Source organism: Macaca nemestrina, chromosome 20, assembly GCF_043159975.1.
Source record: "Macaca nemestrina isolate mMacNem1 chromosome 20, mMacNem.hap1, whole genome shotgun sequence".
Taxonomy (NCBI): Eukaryota; Metazoa; Chordata; class Mammalia; order Primates; family Cercopithecidae; genus Macaca; species Macaca nemestrina.
The window spans coordinates 46493623-46516797 of record NC_092144.1 but is presented as its reverse complement, the minus strand read 5'-3'; the positions used below and the strand labels follow the sequence as shown (position 1 = coordinate 46516797).

Genomic DNA, 23175 nt, shown 5'->3' with positions numbered 1-23175 from the left:
CAGGAGAACGGCGTGAACCCGGGAGGCGGAGCTTGCAGTGAGCTGAGATCCGGCCACTGCACTCCAGTCTGGGCGACAAAGCGAGACTCTGTCTCAACAAAAAAAATAAAAATAAAAATAAATAAAACTTGTGTTTATATCAATTAAATGTTGGAAGATTTCATATGAAAATCTCAATCTGTGGGTTCTGTTAAAAGTCCATAAATCTGACCACCCTGGGCACTGCACTGCTATAGGACCACAGTTGGCTGACGGTGACTCATGCTGGGGGTCTATCAGCCGCAACACACTATTGGAGACTGCCTCACCAGTGTCATTCATTTAGGCATATGCCTTGTCTCTTTGATTTGATTTTGCATCCCCTTCTCAGAATGCCTCCATCACTCCTTGAGGGTACGACATTGTGTCTCTAAAACTAATTCCACACTGTACTCTTCCCAGGGAATCCTCCCTATATTTCCTGTCCCCTACCAGCTCCATTATTCTACACTGGCTGGCCTATGAAATGGCCTTAAGACTCTACCCATACCCAGTTATACTGATAGCTGTCTCCAAACCCAGCCACTCCCAATGCACTGAATCACAAGAGGAGGGCACAGATGAGTGACAGCTTTGGTTCTCACACCTCATCTCTCTCTGGCTATACTTCAGAGCTACCTGGGTGGTGTTTTAAATTACGGATTCTTGAGTCCCACCACAAATCAATAAAACCAGGAGGCCTGGGGGCGGTGGCTCTTTGGGAAGCTGAGGCGGGCAGATCAGGAGGCCATGAGATCAAGACCATCCTGGCTAACACGGTGAAACCCCATCTCTACTAAAAATACAAAAAACTAGCCGGGCGTGGTGGCGGGTGCTTATAGTCCCAGCTACTTGGGAGGCTGAGGCAGGAGAATGGCGTGAACCCAGGAGGCGGAGCTGCAGTGAGCCAAGATGGCGCCACTGCACTCCAGCCTGGGCGACAGAGTTAGACTCTGTCTCAAAAGATAATAATAATAATAAAATAAAAAAACAGGGGATGGGGCTTTTGTACTTCTAAAGGTTCCTAAAAGTAGAGTGATAGTTGTGAATCACTAGGTCAGAGAAATTTCAAGAGGGAGAGGTCATGTAGGATTGAGGATCAGGAAAAGTTCATGAGAAGGAGGTACTCACTGTTGAATCTAGGTGGTGGTAAGTGAGTGTTCAATGTATAAGGCTTCCTGGTTTTTTCCATATGTCTGAAACTGTTTATCATTAAACACTGGAGAGAACAAGACTATTCAGGTACCTGCCTAGTCGCTGTTGTGATTTGCTTTTACAATCCCTTCTCAGAACATACACACATACACCCCTTGAAAATCTCCAGTGAAGGAGCTACATTACAGAGCAACTAATGTTACTTTACTCACATTTAATACAACCGGTTATTCCTCCAGCCCTGGAACAACTCATGGTTTGTCTGTGAACCATGTATGTAGGGGGCATTGTAAACACTGTATGGCTGACCCTCATGATCCACTCCAAATCTCTCCCACGGAGTAGAAACACAGTTAGAAGCTTGGGGGAGTTAATTCATCCACTTGCCAGCCGAAAAGTAAATATATGAAAAATGAATGGTAACCAACAGGCCACAAGAAGTCTTACTGCAGGATTCTAGCAAAAGACTTCTGATTTGTAAGATGGAGTCACAGGAAGTCAGCACTTTTCCTGATGCTCAGAAACATGGGCGCAGATTACCCAAGAGGCAGCAGGGCTTAGTGCACTGGCTCAATGTGTGGTCCCTGAACCTGCAGCACTAGCATCGCCTGGGAACTTGTTAGAAATAAAAATTCTCAGTGCCCATCCTAGGGCTACTGAATCAGAAACTGCGGGGGGGAGCCCAGCAACCTGTTTGAACAAGGCTTCCAAGTAATTCTGATGCACACTAAAGTTTAACAACTACTCAATGGCTAAAAGCACAAACTTTGGAGACAAACTGTTCAAATTACAGTCCCCTCTCTTAGTTATCTTATCTACTTAGATATCTTAGTATCTGTGTCTCAATTTCCTATAAAATCGATATTATAATGGCCCTTATAGGGCCATTGTGAAAACTAAACAAAGTTACTATTGGGAAACATCCTATGGCTTTGAGGGGAACCAGCCTGGATGAGGCTGACACTGTAGAGAACAGGTTAGACTGCGGAGACGAAAGAACCCCAGTCCTTGGTAAGCTTATGGAGCTGAAGGACCAACCCCAAAGTGCACCCTCTCTCTGAACTTCCTTTTATATGGGCTAAGTTACTTATTGTTTAGAACAACCTAAATTAGGTTTACTGTTGCCTGTGGCCAAAAGCATTGTATCTAACCAGTGGGTGGGTACAGTGATGGCCCCAGTGAATCATGCCTCCCTGTTTCTACCCTTCATGCAATCTCCTCCTAAACTAACCCTGGGCTTGGCTATGGGACTTGCTTTATCCAGTGGGACATCAGCAAACATGATGCAAGCAGATGTTTGAGAGGCATTTGAGTTCAGGGCTGGCCTTCTCTCTGTGCAAGAAACCTTGAGACCACCATATGAATAATCTGAGCTTACCTGCTGAAGAGGCCACATGGAGGAGAACCAGGAATCGAAGCATCCCAGCCAACCAGGCTGTCAACCACCAGACAGGTTGAGACCATCCGGCTCTAGCCGAGCAGCCTACAGCCACATGTGGATGCCAAGAGGATCAGCCCAGCCATGCCGGGCCTACTTGCTGACCCACAGGATTTTGAAAAAATGATTACATTTTAAGCCGCTAAGTTCTTTTTTTTTTTTTTTGAGACGGAGTCTCACTCTGTCACCCAGGCTGGAGTGCAGTGGCATGGTCTCAGCTCACTGCAACCTCCGCCTCCTGGGTTCAAGTTATTCTCCTGCTCCCACCTCAGCCTCCCAAGTAGCTGGGACTACAGGCGTGTGCCACCACATCCGGCTAATTTTTATATTTTTAGTAGAGATGGGGTTTCACTATGTTGGTCAGACTGGTCTCGAACTCCTGACCTTGTGATCTGCCCGCCTCAGCCTTCCAAAGTGCTGGGATTACAGGCAAAGGCCACTGCATCTGGCCTAAGCCACTATGTTCTTTAGGCCACTAAGTAGGTACACAGAAGTGAAGTGCTGCCATAACAAAATGCCTAAAACATGTGGTATTAGCTCTGGGAGCAGGACACGGGCAGAGGCTTGGAAAGCATCCAGGAAAACTATTAACACAGGCTGGAAAAGCAGTAAACAAACTGCTAGTGGGAACTGGAAAAGGAGTGAGGAAACTGATATGGCAGCTTGAACAAGGCAACTCGTATTATATATTACCAAAGCTATTGCCTGCATGAACTTGGAAAACAGAAAATATACCTGATGAACTTTTGGATCTAGCTAAAGAGATCTCCAGAAAGCCTGTTAAAAGCTTCAGTTGGGCTGGGCGTGGTGGCTTACATTTTTAATCCCAATACTTTGGGAGATCAAGGCGGGCGGATCACCTGAGGTCAGGAGTTTGAGACCAGCCTGACCAACATGGACAAACCCCGTCTCTACTAAAAATACAAAATTACCCAGGTGTAGTGGTGCATGCCTGTAATCCCAGCTACTTGGGAGGCTGAGGCAGGAGAATTGCTTGAACCTGGGAGGCGGAGGTTGCAGTGAGCCGATACTATACCATTGCACTCCAGCCTGGGCAACAAGAGGGAAACTCTGTCTCAAAAAAAAAAAAAAAAAAAAAAAAAAAAAATTCAGTTGGATGTTTCTAGCAACATACAATAATATCCAGAAACAGAAGAGCTGAAGAAGTAATTATACAGCTTGCAAGCATAATTTAGAGGAAATATAGACAAGTCAGGACTTGCTAGCTTGGAAATAAAATTGTTTTACATCTTCAGTCTCTCCAGCTGGCACATGTCTCAAAATAAAAAGATAAACTCAGATTAAAGATCGAATCAAGAGTTTGCCTAAAAGACCCAAACTTTAGGACCTCTGAAGTGTTAAGGGGATGCCTAGTGGAGTCTCCAAGCTAGACAAAAACACTTCTGAGATTCGTATGGGCATTGTCCCATAGCACCGACATCTTGCCAAAGATGAGAGGCCTATTTGACTGTGATTTCAGCTTTTGCTTAATAGAGCAGTCCCAAATCTGGTACATGGGAAACCCATAGAGCTTTCAAGGAAGTCCGAAGGATCTGAAACAGTTAAAAATGAAAAGGCCTCCTCCATGCCTAATTCCTGTCCTTTCTGAATGCGAGCATCTACTGTAGTGTCTCTCACCGCTGTATGTTAGGTAGGGAGTGTTTGGGGTGGAGGGAAACAAATGACTTGCCTTTTTAGTATACAGGTATCTGACTTAAAAAGGATCCACTGAAGAAGCTTTAGCCACATCCAGACTGTCACACAAAAGCTACTGGACTTTTGAATTTGAAGATGAAACTTTTGGGGATCTTGGGAGGGGCGTGAGTTTATCTTGCACACGGTAAGGGTATGAATCATTGGGACCAATAAATCATGTCTCCCTGTATCTACTCCCTTATGTTATCCCCTCCTATGATGACTCTGGACTTGGCCATGTGACTTCCTTTGGCCAAAAGGACATCAGTGAACATGACAAAAGCCAAAACGTTAAAAGTACTTGTTAACTGGGGCTGTCCTCTCTTCCTGTGTAGAGAAACCCAAGACCGTTTGACCAAGCCCAAGCCCACATGGAAGAGAACCAAGAAGAAACTAGGCACCCCAGCCAACCAGCCTCCTGTCACGCATGGATAGTCCTCCAGCCCTGGTCAAAATGCCAGCTGACTGCAGCAAAATGACAAGACCAGGTGAAACCTGCAAAACCTACCTGCGCCCAGCCCAAAATATGAACCTACCCAATTATGTGCTAATAAGTGATTTTGTTTTAAGCCATTGATGTTTAGGATTGTTTATTATACAGCAAAGGCTGATACACTGATAGAGCGATCACGTTATATGAAAAATACTTGGTGACTAACGTGACCGTTGGCTTGCTGGGATGCCCATGATGTCAGAAACTCCTAAGCTAGTCTTGGAGAGCAGCAGATTCAGTCTTCTCCCTGGGAAGACTCCTGGGCATGAATTCATTAAATGGGAAAGCGACCAACAGATTGACCTGACCTACTTTTATTTTTCTCCTCTTTTTTCAGCTGAGTGGATAAAAAGTAAATGTATCTAAGTTAAAAGTATACATAAGATGACTCCCCTGTGATAACAATAAACACATTTTCAGAATGAACAATCAGAACATGACGTCAGACAACAGGATAAAACATTTGAAATGAGGACTGTTCTAAATATCTAGGATACTGAAATGAGGCACTAAAGGTTTCTGAAAAGTGATGTTACTGCAATGTTGGGGAAAATGAGGATTACAGAAACATGTAGTGGGTGGCAAAGAACCAAGTCAACATTTGGAAACAAATCAGGACACTATGTGAGCTTTCACATGAGAGAAGAAAGAAATCTGAGTTGACAGGTCTACCCTGGTAATCAAAATCTGCACAGTGTAATAATTAAAATAAAGACAAATAAAAGTTGCATAGTAGGGCTGGGCGTGGTTGCTCACACCTGTAATCCCAGCACTTTGGGAGGCCGAGGTGAGTGGATCACCTGAGGTTAGGAGTTCAAGACCAATCTGACCAACATGGTGAAACCCCATCTCTACTAAAAATACAAATGTACCAGGCATGGTGGTGCATGCCTGTAATTCCAGCTACTTGGGAGGCTAAGGCAGGAGAATCACTCGAACCTGGGAGGCAGAGGTTGCAGAGAGCTGAGATCATGCCATTGCACTCCAGCCTGGGCAACAAGAATGAAACTCAGGCCAGGCACGGTGGCTCAAGCCTGTAATCCCAGCACTTTGGGAGGCCGAGACGGGCAGATCACGAGGTCAGGAGATCAAGACCATCCTGGTTAACACGGTGAAACCCTGTCTCTACTAAAAAATACAAAAAACTAGCCGGGCGTGGTGGCGGGCACCTGTAGTCCCAGCTACTCAGGAGACTGAGGCAGGAGAATGGCATGAACCCGGGAGACGGAGCTTACAGAGAGCCGAGAACTGGCCACTGCACTCCAGCCTGGGGACTCTGTCTCAAAAAAAAAAAAAAAAAAAAAGAAAAGAAACTCCATCTCGCCGGGCGCGGTGGCTCGAGCCTGTAATCCCAGCACTTTGGGAGGCCGAGACGGGCGGATCACGAGGTCAGGAGATCGAGACCATCCTGGCTAACACGGTGAAACCCCGTCTCTACTAAAAAATACAAAAAACTAGCCGGGCGAAGTGGCGGGCGCCTGTAGTCCCAGCTACTTGGGAGGCTGAGGCAGGAGAATGGCGTGAACCCGGGAGGCGGAGCTTGTAGTGAGCTGAGAACCGGCCACTGCACTCCAGCCTGGGCGACAGAGCATGACTCCGTCTCAAAAAAAAAAAAAAAAAAAAAAAAAAAAAAAAAAAAAAGAAACTCCATCTCAAAAAAAAATAATAATAAATGAATAGAATAAAATAAAATAAAAATTGCACAGTATAAAGCAACACATGGTGAAGAAGGGAGTCTCAGAAAAGAAAGAAATAATTGGAAGTTCAAATTCTTTAGAACTGGCAGGGTTCACAGCTGGCCGCAGTGCTCATGCCTGTAATTCCAGCACCTTGGGAGGCCAAGGTGGGTGGATCACTTGAGGTCAGGAGTTTGAGACCAGCCTGGCCAATATGGTGAAACCCTGTCTCTACTAAAAATACAAAAATTGGCCAGGTGTGGTAGTGGGCGCCTGTAATCCCAGCTACTCAAGGGGCTGAGGCAAGAGAATCGCTCAAACCTGTGAGGCAGAGGTTGCAGTGAGCTTAGATCGATCCCAGCCTGATGCAGTGGGACAGAGTGAGACAGCGAGACTCTGTCTCAAAAAAATAAGTAAATAAATAAAAAATAAAAGCTGGGCACAGTGGCTCACACCTGTAATCCCAGCACTTTGGGAGGCCCAGGCGGGCAGATCACGAGGTCAGGAGATCGAGATCCTGGATAACACGGTGAAACCCTGTCTCTACTAAAAATACAAAAAATTAGCCGGGTGAGGTGGCGGGCGCCTGTAGTCCCAGGTACTCGGGAGACTGAGGCAGGAGAATGGCATGAACCCAGGAGGCGGAGCTTGCAGTGAGCCGAGATCGCACCCCACTGCACTCCAGCCTGGGCGACAGAGTGAGACTGTCTCAAAAACAAAAAACAACAAAAAAGAACTGGCAGGGTTCAAATCTCCAACTGGTGTGGTTGCCCAGTGCTTCAAAACAGTCATTTCTATTCACCTTGTCATATTTTGTTTTGAGAATAAAAACCTATATAAGAATTTCCTGTACAATGCTGATTATAGAAGTATTATTTGCAACAGTTAAATATTGGAAACAGGAGTCCACAAATTGGGAAACAATGGATGAGTTCATCCATTCAATGGATTACTATGGAAATTATTTTCAGTGGGATAAGTACTGGCTGTTCCTACACCTTTAAAAATAGGGCTGGGTACATACACTGCCAGTAACTTTACTACATTATGATTTTACCATTAGGGCCTGTCAAAATATGTGTTTGTAGGGGTGTGTGTGCATATAAAATTAAATTAAATCCCAGTGAGAAAGGAATCCTAAAACAAAAATGGAAGACTCCTGAGTGTGCAGGCTGTGTTTTACCCATCATTAACTGTTATCTACTGAGTGTTCTGCACATAGCAGACACTCAAGTTTGTTGTATGGCATCAAGGAAAAGGAAAAATGCTAAGGAAAAAAATAACATAATGTGCCTGCTAGTTCATCTCATTGTTACAAATTTAACACAAATTTTAATTTATCTTCTTAGGCAAAGGTCCTTGGCAGTAACACCTAATGTCCTAAGATAGTCTTGCTTTGATTATTTTGTATAATTCAGATGTCATGCATATCAAGAGTACCTGGATATTCGACCCAACGCCCCTGAAATATGTGATTAATCACATGCCTATAATAACACACCAAAGCAAACAATGGAAACTCCTTTGTTACTTAGTTCCTTCAAATCATTTATTTAAGGTTGTGATTCCTTCACGCACCAAACATTTCATGTGTGCCAGACATGAGAGGCACAGAGGTTTCATCTTAAACAACTATTTAAATGCTCATGCCCTTTAATTTTTCCTAAGTAAATATTCTGTTAAAAAGCTACATTGAAGAACATGTCGTTTCTGTTTCTGTACAGGATGCAGTTCCGGGTGGACCTACTGAGAACGAAGAAGGTGGCAAAGGAAAAGTCAGCTACCACAAACTTCTGACTTTTCCCAGCCAATCAGAAAGAATGTTTCCCTGATAACACTGGGAGAGGTGAAGAAAGTACACACAAAAAGGCTGGGTGCGGTGGCTCACGCCTGTAATCCTAGCACTTTGGGAAGCTGAGGTGGGCAGATCACCTGAGGTCAGGAGTTTGAAACCAGCCTGGCCAACATGGTGAAACCCCATCTCTACTAAAAATACAAAAATTAGCCGGGCGTGGTGGCACGCGCCTGTAATCCCAGGTACTCCGGGAGGCTGAGGCAGGAGAATCGCTTGAACCCAAGAGGCGGAGGTTGCAGTAAGCCAAGATCGTGCCACTGCACTCCAGCCTGGGCGACAGAGCAAGACTCCGTCTCAGAAAAAAAGAAAGTACACACAAAAAATATTCAGTGTTATCTTGGGAAATGTCCTGAATTGGATTTCTTATGTATTCCTAGTATTAATACTTTCAAATGAATTAAATATTTTAGAAATGAGAAACAGAAGTCTCAGTGTTGCTCTGATAACATCCAGGAATGCATAATCCCCACCACAGGAGTCCACAATTAAGAAATCTCTTTTCCTGTCTAAATTCCACTCAGATTTCTTGATAAGAATAGTGAAGGCAAATCTGAAATAACCAAGTTAACCCATATCAAAAATGACTGTTAACCAGCCTGGCAACTGTGTTGGTGCTTGAGCCACCATACCTGGCCAAGGTTGATTTTTAAATATGCATAAGGGGCCGCGTATGGTAATCCCAGCACTTTGGGAGGCCGAGGTGGGCGGATCATGAGGTCAGGAGATTGATACCATCCTGGCTGACATGGTGAAATCTCGTCTCTACTAAAAATACAAAAAATTAGCCGGGCGTGCTGTCGAGCGCCTGTAGTCCCAGCTACTAGGGAGACTGAGGCAGGAGAATGGCGTGCACCTGGGAGGTGGTGCTTGCAGTGAGCCAAGATGGTGCCACTGCACTCCAGCCTGAGTGACAGAGTGAGACTCCCTCTCAAAACAAAAACAGAAACAAAAACAAAAAACCTTCAGCAAGTCCGCTGGCCACCATAATCCTTATACACTGTAGCGACAGTCCAGCCTCTGAAACTAACTATGCTTCCTTGCCACCTCCCACTGGAATGCCTTCCCCCAGTCTCCAACTTACCAAACCAGTCAGGGGCAACTGAGACAGCCCTACTTCTAGGAGTCCTCCCCAAGCATTTGAAATCACAGGCATCTGTGCTGTCCCTGCCCTTCATCCACATCACCAAACAATTATGCATGTATGTCTCTTTACTTTTATTTAAACTGTTCCATATGTGTTGTTCACAATTAACTATTTCATGAGTGACTGTGGTATGGATGGAACAGAAAGGAATGCTGAGGGAAGACTCCTGTCAGAATGAGCCACTCTTCCAGGACTAGGAATGATCTCAAAGGTAAAATTCAGGTCAGACTATGTTAGGAGTCGAAAAGACCAAAGGGATCATGCCCAACTCAGCATTTCACTGGAGGTTATATAATCAAACAGCAAACTGTTTACCATGAATGCAGGATGTGAGCAAACTCACACTGCGCCTGACACCAAAAGGTTTGCTGTGGGCCATCACTGGGCTCCTTGAAGTTATCTACCAGGAAATCTAGCGCCCATTGTTGGAAGGATGCAGTCTCCCAATTGAGAACCAAATGGCCAACTGACAATTACCTGACATTCATCCCCCTTTTCTCGTTATCTCTTTTACCAATAAATACGGGAGAGTTGTGTAAAGCTCAGGGCCCTTGACCACTAGAGACAAAGTGCCCCCTGACCGCTTCTTCCAAATATACTCTTTTGTCTCGTTTTTTATTCCCTTTGTTCTGTCCACCAGGTCCGTGTAGGTTAAAAGTGGCGCCCCGGACAGCGACAGAATCGGATGCTCTACAAGACTATATCAAACTCCTCCTTGTTCTACAGACTAGTAATGACTAGGACTAGGAATGACTTTGCCCAATACCAACAAGGCAGCCTCCAGGACAAAAGGTAATGGAACCCATTCTGTTGACAGCCAAGATGGAATTACAGGTAATTCTCACCTCTTTTTTGGCTCTCAGGAGCCCTGTGGCCATTTTCCTGGTCTCCTGCGTGCTCTTCCTGGAGAAGGGCAAAGTCTCAGAAGACAGATCTGGGGATGTGAAGAGAAATAAAAGAGTGGCCTAGGTGGAAACTGCCTCCCCATGAGATGAAGCGCAGACCGCTCCAGAGCCCCATAGTTGGGGTCGGGGATGTCACAGAAATCACCGGGGCAGCCAATTCCCATCCAGAGGGGGCCCAGGATGACCCAACATCCTCAAGCTCAGCCGCAAGCTCGGGCCAGGAAGTGAAGCCCTTGTCCCCAAACAACAGAGTGAGGGTTTGTCTCTAACCCTGTGGACTCCAATGAAAAGAAAATGGCCTGGAGGTGCCCACAGGAGAGCGTCCGAGTTCTGAGCCAGCTCTGTGGCTCCCAGCCTGCGTCCCCATGAGTAACAGAGGGACACGCAGAGGGGCATGCTGCCTGCCTATAGGGCACTCACGGAACGCGGGTGCACGCTGCAGATCCTGAAGCCGAAAGTCAGGTAACAAGGTGCAGATGGGTGGGAGAGACCTGAAGCGGGAGGCCTTCCCGGATCCCAAAAAGCCTAAAGCGCCGGGCCCACCGGACGGGCTTCTGACGTCAACGCTACACACTGAAGGAGGATAGGGAGGGGGCGGAAGTGACCGCAGAGGCCTCTGGGGATTGTAGTTTCGAAGCTAGAGAGGCGCCGGCCACCACACCCAGCTAGGTTTTTTTTTGTATTTTTTTAGTAGAAACGGGGTTTCACCGGGTTAGCCAGGATGGTCTCGATCTCCTGACCTCGTGATCCGCCCGTCTCGAACTCCCAAAGTGCTGGGATTACAGGCTTGAGCCACCGCGCCCGGCCCTAATCACCTTTTAAAGGCTGCACTGGTCATCGCTGCTGCATTAGGGGTTGAGTTTCCCACGCATGAACTTCGGGGAACACACTCAAACCACAGCAGTCCTCATGGAAACCTTCCAGAAAATCTGTGTGCCTGGCACTCCGGAATTCCTCTTTTCCACCCCTTCTCCCTGCAGCTCTAACATCGTGTCCCTTCATTATTTTCCATCTGAGCATAGGAAAGAACACTTTCCTACATTACACTTTACATTCCTGCATTACACATTACACAAAGAACACTACACCCATTTCTTATGAACCTTTCCTACACTAAAATAATTCCATCACTCAGATAGAAATTTGCAAAAATAAATTTTCATTTTTGACATGAGAATATAGTTTAATGGAAACCCTAAAATACACAGAAAATAAAAATAATCACCAAAAATGTTCCATGAATCAAAGCAACACATATAGTGAGATCTTATATCCTAAAATATATAGACCTAAATATGTTATTTTAAAAATCGAGGAAGAAACACAAGGAACTCTATACACACCTTTAAAAATATGCTGTCTAGTTTAATTCTAGAATTAATTTGGAATTCTGTTAAGAAAGATATATATATATATATATATTTTTTTTTTTTTTTTTTTTTTGAGACGGAGTCTCGCTCTGTCGCCCAGGCTGGAGTGCAGTGGCCAGATCTCAGCTCACTGCAAGCTCCGCCTCCCGGGTTTACGCCATTCTCCTGCCTCAGCCTCCCGAGTAGCTGGGACTACAGGTGCCCGCCACCTCGCCCGGCTAGTTTTTTGTATTTTTAGTAGAGACGGGGTTTCACCATGTTAGCCAGGATGGTCTCGATCTCCTGACCTTGTGATCCGCCCGTCTCGGCCTCCCAAAGTGCTGGGATTACAGGCTTGAGCCACCGCGCCCGGCAAGAAAGATATATTTTAATAGGAAAAGTAAGTCATTAATGTATCAAAGAAAACAATCATTCTTGTATTGCAAATAAATGCCCAACCAAGACAAAAAGGCACGTCACATCTTATGGGAAAAGATGGAAATGAGGGTGAGAGGAAAACTGTGACCCTTGAATGTAAGACAGAAAAAAGTCAGGGCAGGATGTTAAGGAATTGGAAATGATTCTCCAAATTAAAGGAATATGAGACAGAAAGAGGAGAGAGGGAGGCAATAGTCTCCCTCCAGGGGTGTGGGGGTATCTCCCTTTCAAAGGGCTGTTTCCTGTATTAACTGACTCCCCATTAAGAAAATATATATATACTGACAAATTATATTGTACCCCATAAATTGTATATGTTTGTTCAAAAATATTTCAAAGAAATTTTTTTGGCTGATTTTTATCTATCTTCTAAATTGTATATATTTATGGGGTACAAAATGATGGTATGATTTTTCATTACAGTGTGGAATGATGAAATCAAATTAACCTACCCATTACCTCAAATACTTGACCTTTTTTTTGTGATGAGAATGCTATTTATCACTTTCATCATCACCTGCTGATGACATCCATGCTAGGGACAGGAAAGGCTCCACACTCCCAACAGACTCCCTCCAATAGACACTGGGGATGTGAAAGTAGATGGGAATAAAGGAGGAAGAGAGAGCAGTGGGGATGTACATAAAATCATCCTCCAGAGCTGTGCTGTCCAATAAGGCAGCCACTTGACACATGCGGCTGCTGAGCACTTGAAAGACTGCTAAGGCCAGGAGCAGTGCCTCATACCTATCATCCCAGCACTTTGGGAGGCCAAGCCAGATGGATCACTTGACGTCAGGAGTTCGAGACCAGCCTGGACAACATGGTGAAACCCTATCTATACAAAAAATACAAAAATTAGCCGAGTATGGTGGTGAGCACCTGTAGTCCCAGCTACTAGGGAAGCTGAGGTGGGAGAATCACTGGAACCTGGGAGGCGGAGGTTGCAGTGAGACGAGATCATACCACTCACTGCACTCCAGCCGGGGCAACAGAGTGAGACCCTATCACCCTATCTTAAAAAAAAAAAAAAAAGGTCTGGGCACGGTGGCTCACACCTGTAATCCCAGCACTTTGGGAGGCCAAGGCAGGTGGATCAGCTCGGCCTCCCAAAGTGCTGGGATTACAGGCGTGAGCCACCACACCCAGCCTCTTTTTAACTTTTCTACAGTGACTACTAGAAAATCTAAAATGACGTATGTGTCTAGCATTGTATTTCTACTGGCAACCACTGCTCTAGATAGAAATGGTCTCTGGGGAGGCAGAAATACGAGAACCACAGGAGAGGTGGATGGAGGGAAGTGACAGACACATCTGGTGGGTAACTTCAGGTGCTGACAGCGGGAACCCAGGAGATTCGGGTGTGGACAGGCCCCATCTATGCACAGCAGGAGAGGAGCATGGCTGACACTAGGGGTGCTGAGCTGACATACAGAACTATTCAGCTTTATAAACATGTGAAAAACATACCGCTAAGTCACTGACAACCCACAGAACAAATCGTAACAGAAATGAGAAATACACTTAGGAACAAATGAAATGATATATAAATATCCAGTATGAAAACTGGCTGGCTTAAGAAACAAGCCTTTTCTCTCCAATACAAGTTCAAATCATAAGAGAAATGAGGGCCCAAATCAAAAACCCAAGATTGCTGTGATGCTTCATTTTGAAGCAGGAACCTCATTGTCATGCTGGGTTTGAAGGTGCCCTCTACTGTCCCCTCTATTCTTTGCCCTTTTTGATGAAAAGTTGCCTTTCTTGTTAAGTTAGAAATCCGTAGCAGAGAGAAGACTGAGGAAAAACCAAATCTGGGTATTTAAGAAAGTAAAGTTCAAAATGGCCTGCTAAAGAGAATGAATCTTGATGGAAAATATAAAATACTTATTTACAAACATTAAAGAAAATTCTAACAACCAAAATGTTTGGAATTAGGGTAACTGAAATGGCAGTTTAATCCTCCTGAAGGAATTTTAATTTATCACTAACAGTACTTTAAAGCTAGGGGTAGAAAATTATTTTTATAGCTTTTCGCAAGCATTAAAGCTAAAAATCCAAATTCAGGTCTGTCTCTGATGGGAACGCCTCCTAAAAACAGAAGAAGCCTATAGGACTTTAGCCTGGAAACTACTCAGGGAATCTGGAATATTTCCTCAGGGGTTATCTACAATTGAAACCTGGCAGTAATTAAAAAAACAAAACAAAACAAAACAAAAAAAAACAGATAACCTTGGGATACGGCTGGAGGTCTACAGGTGGGTCATTTTATATCCTGAAGTCTAAACAAGATGATTATGGCCCCTCCAAATGATGTAAACAAAAGGAGAATAAATTGGAAGAGAGCACAGATGAGTGGTTTACAGGGAGTACCTGCTTTTTTTCTTCTGGTTTTCAGGTCTCCTTGTTGCTGAGGGATCCAGCCCCAGCTCTAGACCAAGAAATGGGAAGATTTTAGAGTGACTAGTGATCTATCATCTACAATTATTAAACATTCTCAGCAGTTTATGCAAAAGATAACAAAACCACTGCAGATAACTAAGACTAGGTAATACATATCTGTTTCCCAAATACCTACCCACAAGCTGAACGATTTTTTTTTTTTTGAGACAGAATCTTGCTACGTTGCCCGCGCTGGAGTGCAACGGCAAGATCTCAGCTCACTGAAATCGCTACCTCCTGGGTTCAAGCGATTCTCCTGCCTCAGCCTCCCAAGTAGCTGGGATTACAGGTATGCGCCACCACACCTGGCTAATTTTTGTATTTTTAGTAGAGATGGGGTTTTGCCATATTGGCCAGCCTAGTCTCAAACTCCTGACCTCAGGTTATACACCCACTTCAGCCTCCCAAAGTGCTGGGATTACAGGCGTGAGCCATCGGGCCCGGCCAAGCTGAACGGTTCTAAGATGCTGGGATCATTGCCTCTATTACCACCACGACATCAGGTCACAACCAAACCATCAAGCATGAAACAGACAGAATGTTTCCACTCCTAATCCACTGTGTGGAAAAGCCCAGAGCTTACCCATTGGGGCTCTGCATCAGAAGAGGCGCACATGCACCAGGGTGTGTGTTTGAATGGAGGTATCAAAGTTGCATCCCCATAGCTCCTCTGTTCACGGGCACTGCAGTCTGTGGCCTCATGTCCTTTGGGGGACATAGTGGGAAGGTAACCCATGTGCCAGTGGAAAGAGACACTGTGGGACTTTGCCCTGATTTCTCAGGGGCCTTTTCTCTTTTTCCTTTGGGTTATGTGTAGACTTCCCCACTGTCCACCTGACCACTCTCGTGCAGCCCAAAACCATAGCCTAAGTCATCAGCTAGGCCTTTCTTGGTGTAACTACTGAAAGGTGAGTCTTACCTGTTCAACCTCTAGAGAGATTCATCCAAAATCTGGACCTACAAGAATAAAAAAACAAGATTTGCCTGAGTATGTTTGGCCTCTCCCTTCTGTGGGACCCCCTTAAGAACCATCAGCCCCTCTTTGCTCAACAACTCCTTGTGACCCTCCTTCAGGATCACAGGGCAAATCCCACTGGCTCCACACACTATAGCCCAGTACAGACACACAGAGAAAAAGACCCAAGAGAACCCACTTTAATACAAAGTCAGGGAGGGGTGTCCACCATGAAATGTTCAAGCTTGCAGTGGGTGGCAGAGGTAGTGCGTCCTGAGACTCCAGATCCTAGTGGAGGTGGGAGGCGGACATTAGGCTTTGAGGAGACGTGTAGGCCAAATTACATCTGTGCAAACTCACGCACAATGAAATTTACACCAGATCGGGTGAGGTGGTTTAGAAATGACAGAAAGCAGAGGAAGAGGCTGACAATATGGGCTTCTCTATAAAGCATGAGGACAGTAAATGACAGCAACAGTCCCGGAAGTGTTTATAGCACATTCCTTCAATTAACAGGGCAGTCAGAGCAGCAAGGACCAGATGGGGGCCAGGCACTTCCCCTGGGGCAACCGATGTAAACTTGGAAATCAGTCTCCCTTGGTGTCACCATTTTTCTCACGATGAATTAAATATACAGAGAAGTTCACTGATGGGTTTGGCATCAGAAAGCTGATAAAGGCTGGCTCTGAACCTAAACAGCGGCTGTTGGTTTCCCAGGCATATACCGAACGCTCATTGACTAAAAATCACCCTCATTTGATAAGCGCAAAGAAACTCACATTCCACATCCAAGTTATCCGTTCTGGTGGGTATTTGCTCTGTAAATTACATACGACAGAAGAAAAAGAAAATGAAAACTCAGGAAAGTAAACACACTTCTAAACTCATGAATGGTAAAATACAGGAATACAATCCCCCTGAGAATTCATCAGAATATCCAAAGAAAATGCAATATATATGAGGGTAAAAAGGCCATTTGGCAAAGCCTGAAAAGTGAGTCAAAAATCTGGTTTACAAGGATTTGTAAAAAAATACGTATATACGTACGTGTATATATATATATGTATATATGTGTGTCTGTGTGTGTGTGTGTATATATATATTTTTTAGACTGAATCTCGCTCTATGCCCAGGCTGGAGTGCAGTGGCACAATCTCAGCTCGGCTCACTGCAACCTCCGCCTCCCAGGTTCAAGCAATTCTCCTGCCTCAGCCTCTTAAGTAGCTAGGATTACAGGCGCCCGCCACCACGCCCGGCTGATTTTTGTATTTTCAGTAGAGACAGGGTTTCACCAAGTTGGCCAGGCTAGTCTTGAACACCTGACCTCAAGTGATCCACCCGCCTAGGCCTCCCAAAGTGCTAGGATTACAGGTGTGAGCCACCGCGCTCAACCCACCAAGATTTTAAAGGAGTTAAGAAGACAGAATCATTACCGTTATAAAAAAAATCAAAACCCACTTTGGGATGCCGAGGCGGGTGAACTACGAGGTCACGAGATCAAGATCATCCTGGCCAACATGGTGAAACCCCATCTCTACTAAAAATACAAAAGTTAGCTGGGTGTGGTGGCACGCGCCTATAATCCCACCTACTCAGGAGGCTGAGGTAGGAGAATCACGTGAATCCGGGAGGTAGAGGTTGCAGTGAGCCGAGATCATGCCACTGCACTCCAGACTGGCAACAGAGCCAGACTCCGTCTCAAAAAAAAAAAAAAAAAAAAAAAAAATCAAAACTAGGATTATATTTCATAAAGGAAATCCCAATACCTCCTTAGCTGGCTGTTTCTTTCACAAAAGTTACTCTATATATTATACGTGCCCCAAAAATAAGATTTTAAAGAAATTGGGGGAGAAACTGCTACTGAGGTACCAAAACCAGGAATTTAATTCCTTTAAAACAATTCCAAAGTAACTTGCTATGCCTTTCACAGAAACAGAAACGTCTCAAAATAAGTGTTTTATTAAGCCTGAGAAGTTGCTGTTGTTAGGACAATCAAAACTAAAAATTGGTTTATTTAGTAACAACAACAACAACAAAAAGCCATTTTAACTGGCTGTCCTTATCGAACACATCCCACTAAATAATACAACTGGCAAAAAGTGGGAAATTTTAAAGGTCGGGGAGCCATATTATAAACATAATCTAAACCAGGAGTTTATTTTATTTAATAAACCTAAACCCGGCAGTCACTCCCTCCCCTCGGGGCATTCTGCAAAAAACACCTGCTGAAAAATAAAAGGATGTTTTACCTGAGTGGGCTGAAAAGTTCCCGTTTTTATACCTTTAATCTCTAGATCCTATGGGTCAGAGGTCGTGAAACTACATCAGCCCCAGTCCGGGCGCCCATGAGACCTGTGGACGGCCAGGGAAGGGCCTGGACGCAGCCTGGGCCCCAGTTTCTGCCGTGGCGATGGCCGACTGAAGGCCAGGACTCCCCGACGCTGACCCTCCAGCGTCCCATGTTTGGCAGACGCTCGGCCGCACACCCCAAAGTTGCTGAGCCACGATTCCCGCTGTGCGCCTGGATGGCGCCTGCAGACCCAGCGTGCGCTGGGCTCCTGGATACTTGGGGGCGGGCTTCCGGAAACGGTGACCAATGGGAAACGCGACCAGTTGTTAATAGGCAGACAGTCTGTATCCAGGCAACACAGAAAGAAGGGAAAGTGGCAGTCACACTTAAGTAGACAGATCTTTTAGCCAATGGACGTGCAAGATAGGGGAGGTTTGCTCCATATTGGGCATTAAGAAGCGCTTGGGCCGACCCGCCTCCAAGTCCTGGGAGGACAGTTCAAATTATGGAGGAGGGGGCAGGTGCTAGGCAGCAGTGGCAAGGGGAGTAGCGGAGAGTAGGGGGAGCACGAGATCATGTACCTTTGCCGCTCAGATTACCAAGCCTGTGACTGAGAATCGGTGTCTTCCTTGCAAGGTTTCAATCTGAGGCTCTTGGGAAGAGGGCAGAGTTGGAGACTGATGGAAGCGCGGTGGGGAGAGGAGCGGGTGAAGGGAGAGTGGAGAATGTGTCAGGCGGTGTCTTTATTCCTGGCACCTCACTTAGCCTGCTCGAGTTTCTCAATCTATTCCAGGAGCACTCTCTTGACCCTGCAGGGGCCTGAAAGGGAATGTTGGTCGCCAGTGTCTGCTTTCTTGGACTGGATTGGAATTGGTCCCACGAATTTAGGCATTATGATACCTTGCTGCTTTTAGACTCACTTGGTTTTTACATTGTGCTTTCTTTTCCTCTTTCCCTTCAGGAATTTAAAATGTTCTCTTTGCTTTATCTATTTAATTATATATGATTGCCTTGAAGATTTCGGCTTGAATTAAAATTACATATATGTTTTTTGCCTGTCTTTATTATTAAAAAATAATAAAATAACACATGTTCATAATGAAAATGAAATATTACAAATAAAAATAAAGGAAAGGCATTATTCCCCCTCCAGTTCCACTCTTGAAATAACGAGTTAACAAGATGATGAGCATCTTCCCATGATATTCTCCACGATTCATGTATTTGCACACACACAGAAGCATATACAGTAGTCCCCCTTTATCCATGGTTCTACTTGCCACAGTTTCAGTTACCCACAGTAAATTGTGGTCTGAAAATATTAAATGCAAGATTCCCGAAAGAAACAGTTCATAAGCTTTAAATTGTGGGCTGTTCTGAGTAGCGTGATGAGATATCTCACTGTCCTGCTTTGTTCTGCCTGGGATATGAACAATTCCTTTGTTCAGCAGATGCATGCTGTATGCGCTACCCATAGTCGGTGAGTAGCCAACTTGGTTATCAGAATGACTGCCGCAGTATCACAGTGCTTGTGTTTAAGTGACTCTGATTTTTACCTAATGATGGCCCTAAAATGCAAGAGTAGTGATGCTGCCAATTTAGATATACAGAACAGGAGCCCTAAAGTGTTTTCTTTAAGTCAAAATGTGAAAATTCTTGACTGAATAAGGAAAATAAGTCGTGTGCTGAGGTTGCTAAGATCTATGGTAAGAACAAATCTTCTAGGTGTGACAGTGTAAGGAGGAAAAATAAATTTCTGCTAGTCTTGTTCGTTGAACACCAAGCTCAAGGTACAGCCACATGTGTGGTAAATGCTTAGTTAAGATTAAAAAAAAAAATTATATTTGTGCTTGGAAAACAAGCAGAAGTGTGTTCTGATTGACAGCAATTGGGTCAATACTATCCGCACTTTCAGACATCCACTGCGGGTCTTAGAACACATCTCCTGCAGGTAAGTGAGGGCTACTATGTAACGTTTCCTTTTTTATTATAAAGCATTTTCCTTTTTTAATGTAACAATTTGCCTCAGATACCACTTCGGGTACAAAGATATTAGGATACCTTTATAGAAGATAAGGAGTTAACTCATTCTTTCTAAGAGTTAAAAGTATCTTCCAGTATCTTCCATTATATGAGTATTTAAGATGTTAAAGTACTTTTGCACCAAAAATAATGCTAATTTTTTTTTTTTTTGAGATGGAGTTTCACTCTTATACCCCAGGCTGGAGTCCAATGGTATGATCTTGGCTCACTGCAAACTCCGCCTCCCCGGTTCAAGCAATTCTCTTGCCTTAGCCTCCCAAGTAGCTGGGCTTACAAGTGTGTGCCACCATGCCCCGCTAATTTTTGTATTTTTAGTAGAGACGGGGTTTCACTATGTTGGCCAGGCTGGTCTCAAACTCCTGACCTCAAGAGATCCACCCACCTCAGCATCCCAAAGTGCTGGAATTACAGACGTCAACCACCACGCCTGGCCTGTAAATATTATTTTACTTACATGAGTTTTTACTTCTGCTGGGACAAATTGCACGAGTAAACAAATATATGTGTATGTAATGTAATATATGTGTATATATAATTATATATGTGAATATACAACTTAATATATGCATGTACATAAAATAACATACACAATTTAACATATACACAAATATAGGCTGGGTGCAGTGAGTCACTCCTATAATCCTAGCACTTTGGGAGGCCAAGGCAGGGGATTGCTTGAACCCAGGAGTTTGAGACCAGCCTAGGCAACATAGTGAAACCCCATCTGTACAAAAAACACAAAAATTAGCTGGGTGTGGTGGCATGCACCTGTAATCCCAGCTACTTGGGACGCTGAAGTGGGAGAATCATTTGAGCCCAACAGGCAGACTTTGCAGTTAGCCGAGATCATGCCACTGTATTCCAGCCTGGGTGACACAGTGAGACTCCATCTCAAACAAAAAGTCAAAAACAAGTGATGCTGGTGAGGCTGTGGAGAAAAGAGAATGCTTATACTCTGTTGGTGAGAGCGTAAAATAGTCCAGCCAGTGTGAAAAGCAGCCTGGAGATTTCTCAAAGAACTTAAAACAGAGCTACCATTTGACCCAGCAATCCCATTACTGTGATCTACCCAAAAGAAAATAAATCATTCTACCAAAAAGACAAATGCACTTGTATGTTTATCGCAGCACTCTTCACAATAGCAATGATATGGAATCAACCCAGGTGCTCATCAATGGTAGACTGGATAAAGAAAACGTGGTACATCAAACTTATCCAACCCACGCCCCATAGGCTGCACGTGGCCCAGGATGGCTTTGAATGCAGCCCCGCAATCCACCCTCATCCAAAATGCACAGCAATGATTGGACATGTTGGCTATATTTTAAAGACCCTTCAACAACTAGGAAGTAAAGGGTATAAATGAATGAACAGTGATACTACAGCAGATAGGATAATAGTCCAAGTTTATTTATAAAATATATCCCATTCTGTCAAATACTGCTAAAAAAAAGAAGGGTTCATCTAGAAGATGTTGAGGTTAGATCATACATTTTCATTGACAGAACTTCAGTTATTTGAACTTTAGCAATCTCATGTGAATTATATTGTATTGTATTCCAAAAATCCCATGCTATCCACATCTATTTGGTTCCTGAGTTTAGATACTAAGAAATACTGTTATCTAAATCAATTTGATTTTTAAGTTTCAGAAAGTACAAAGTTTATCAGAATTGGTTTTTCCTAAATTCATGTGACAAATACTTATTTTCAATGGGTTACTAGATTTGATTTGCTAATTTATAATGTTGTATTTTCATAACTGTTTCTGGACAAATTGTTTTGGGTTCTTCTATAGGTTTTAACATCAGGATCATGACAAATTTATAAAAATAGATAATTTGCTATCTCAGTCTATGTCCTGGAAGAGTTTCCCAAGACATTTCATAGATTTCACTTATAAAAATCACTACCTTGGTGTCTTTTTTAGTGCAGCAATTTGACATTTAAAATATATTTTAAGAAAATTTTTATTTTATTTATTTTTGAGACAGAGTTTCACTCTTGTTGCCCAGGCTGGAGTGCAGTGGCGCGATGCCTGCTCACCACAATCTCTGCCTCCCGGGTTCAAGCCTTTCTCCTGCCTCAGCCCCCCGAGTAGCTGGGATTACAGGCATGAGCCACCACACCCGGCTAATTTTTTGTATTTTTGTAGAGATGAGGTTTCTCCATGTTGGTCAGGCTGGTCTCAAATCCCCGACCTCAGGTGATCCGCCCGCCTAGGCCTCACAAAATGCTGGGATTACATGTGTGAGCCACCGTGCCTGGCCGGTCTTATTTTTTAAATAAGTTTATTCTGGAGAGAAGTCTATTAAGATTTTATACCTCCAGTTAATTCTGATGTCATCAACTTACTAAAAATCACAGACATTTTCCAGATTTTCAGATATATTATAAAAATGTCTATAGTACTAACTTTTAAGTTTGTTGTTTTTAAATTTTTTTTTTTTTTGGTAGAGATGCGGGGAGGGGGGTCTCACTATGTTACCTAGACTGGTCTTGAACTCCTGGCCTCAAGCCATTCTCCTACCTCAGCCTCCCAAAGTGGTGGAATTACAGGCATGAGCCACTGCACCCAGCCTTAAGTTTTTAAATTGAGATCAAATTCACACAGCATAATATTCACCCTTTTAAAGTGTATAGTTGAGTGACCTGTAGTATATAAACAAAATTGTACAATCTTTACCCATTCCACATTTTCATTACCCCAAATGATACAGCTCTTTTAAGTTTAAATATATAGTCATTTCAATTTCTCATATACAATATTGTTTGTCATCCTTATTTCACCTCTGGAATCATTAAAGTTTGTCTCCTTTTTTTTCTCTTCCATCAAATATCAAATTTTGGATTTAGATCCAGTTTTTTTCTTTCAATTATTTCTGCCTTTTAAAATAATACTACCTCCTTCCTCCCACAATTCATTTCAGCTTGTTTTAGTTTCTTGGGTTCTGTATTTTATTTATTCTTCCTAGAATACAATATATGCATGAACATTAGGTTATAAAACTTCCAATACAACTTTTACTGCCACTCGCGGGTTTTTCAATTGTTTTCATTTTCGTGTACATTTAAATAATGTATATTTTAGGGATTTATTCCTTAATCCATGTTAATTAAGAGGGAATATTGAATTAATAATCAGATATTTGATGGCTATCCTATTGTACTGCTTCTTCTGGTCACATAATGTGGCCAGTATGTTTTCTGCGTTTTGGGGGGAAATATTAGAAAAAATGTTATAATCTCTTCCTGCTTTTTTTGACAGCTGTGCTTTCTACT

At 43.7% G+C, this 23175-nt stretch overlaps 1 protein-coding gene across 6 annotated transcripts in view; it reads right to left on the bottom strand.

Annotated features, from left to right (window-relative positions):
• The window catches only part of ZNF875 (zinc finger protein 875), a 36413-nt gene extending 18293 nt beyond the window's left edge, over positions 1–18120 (bottom strand). The window contains exons 1-4 of one of the 6 annotated variants that reach the window (XM_071086512.1): positions 17810–18120; positions 16340–16378; positions 15525–15562; positions 14537–14594 (exon numbers count right to left, since the gene is read on the bottom strand). Coding sequence is in view for 5 of the 6 variants with exons in the window: in XM_071086509.1 (XP_070942610.1) it covers positions 10320–10408; positions 10650–10746 (186 nt within the window). In the remaining variant the exon portion in view is untranslated. The other 5 variants (XM_071086513.1, XM_071086511.1, XM_071086509.1 and 2 more) reach the window with 5 other exon arrangements.
• Between the last annotated feature and the right edge of the window lie 5055 nt (positions 18121–23175).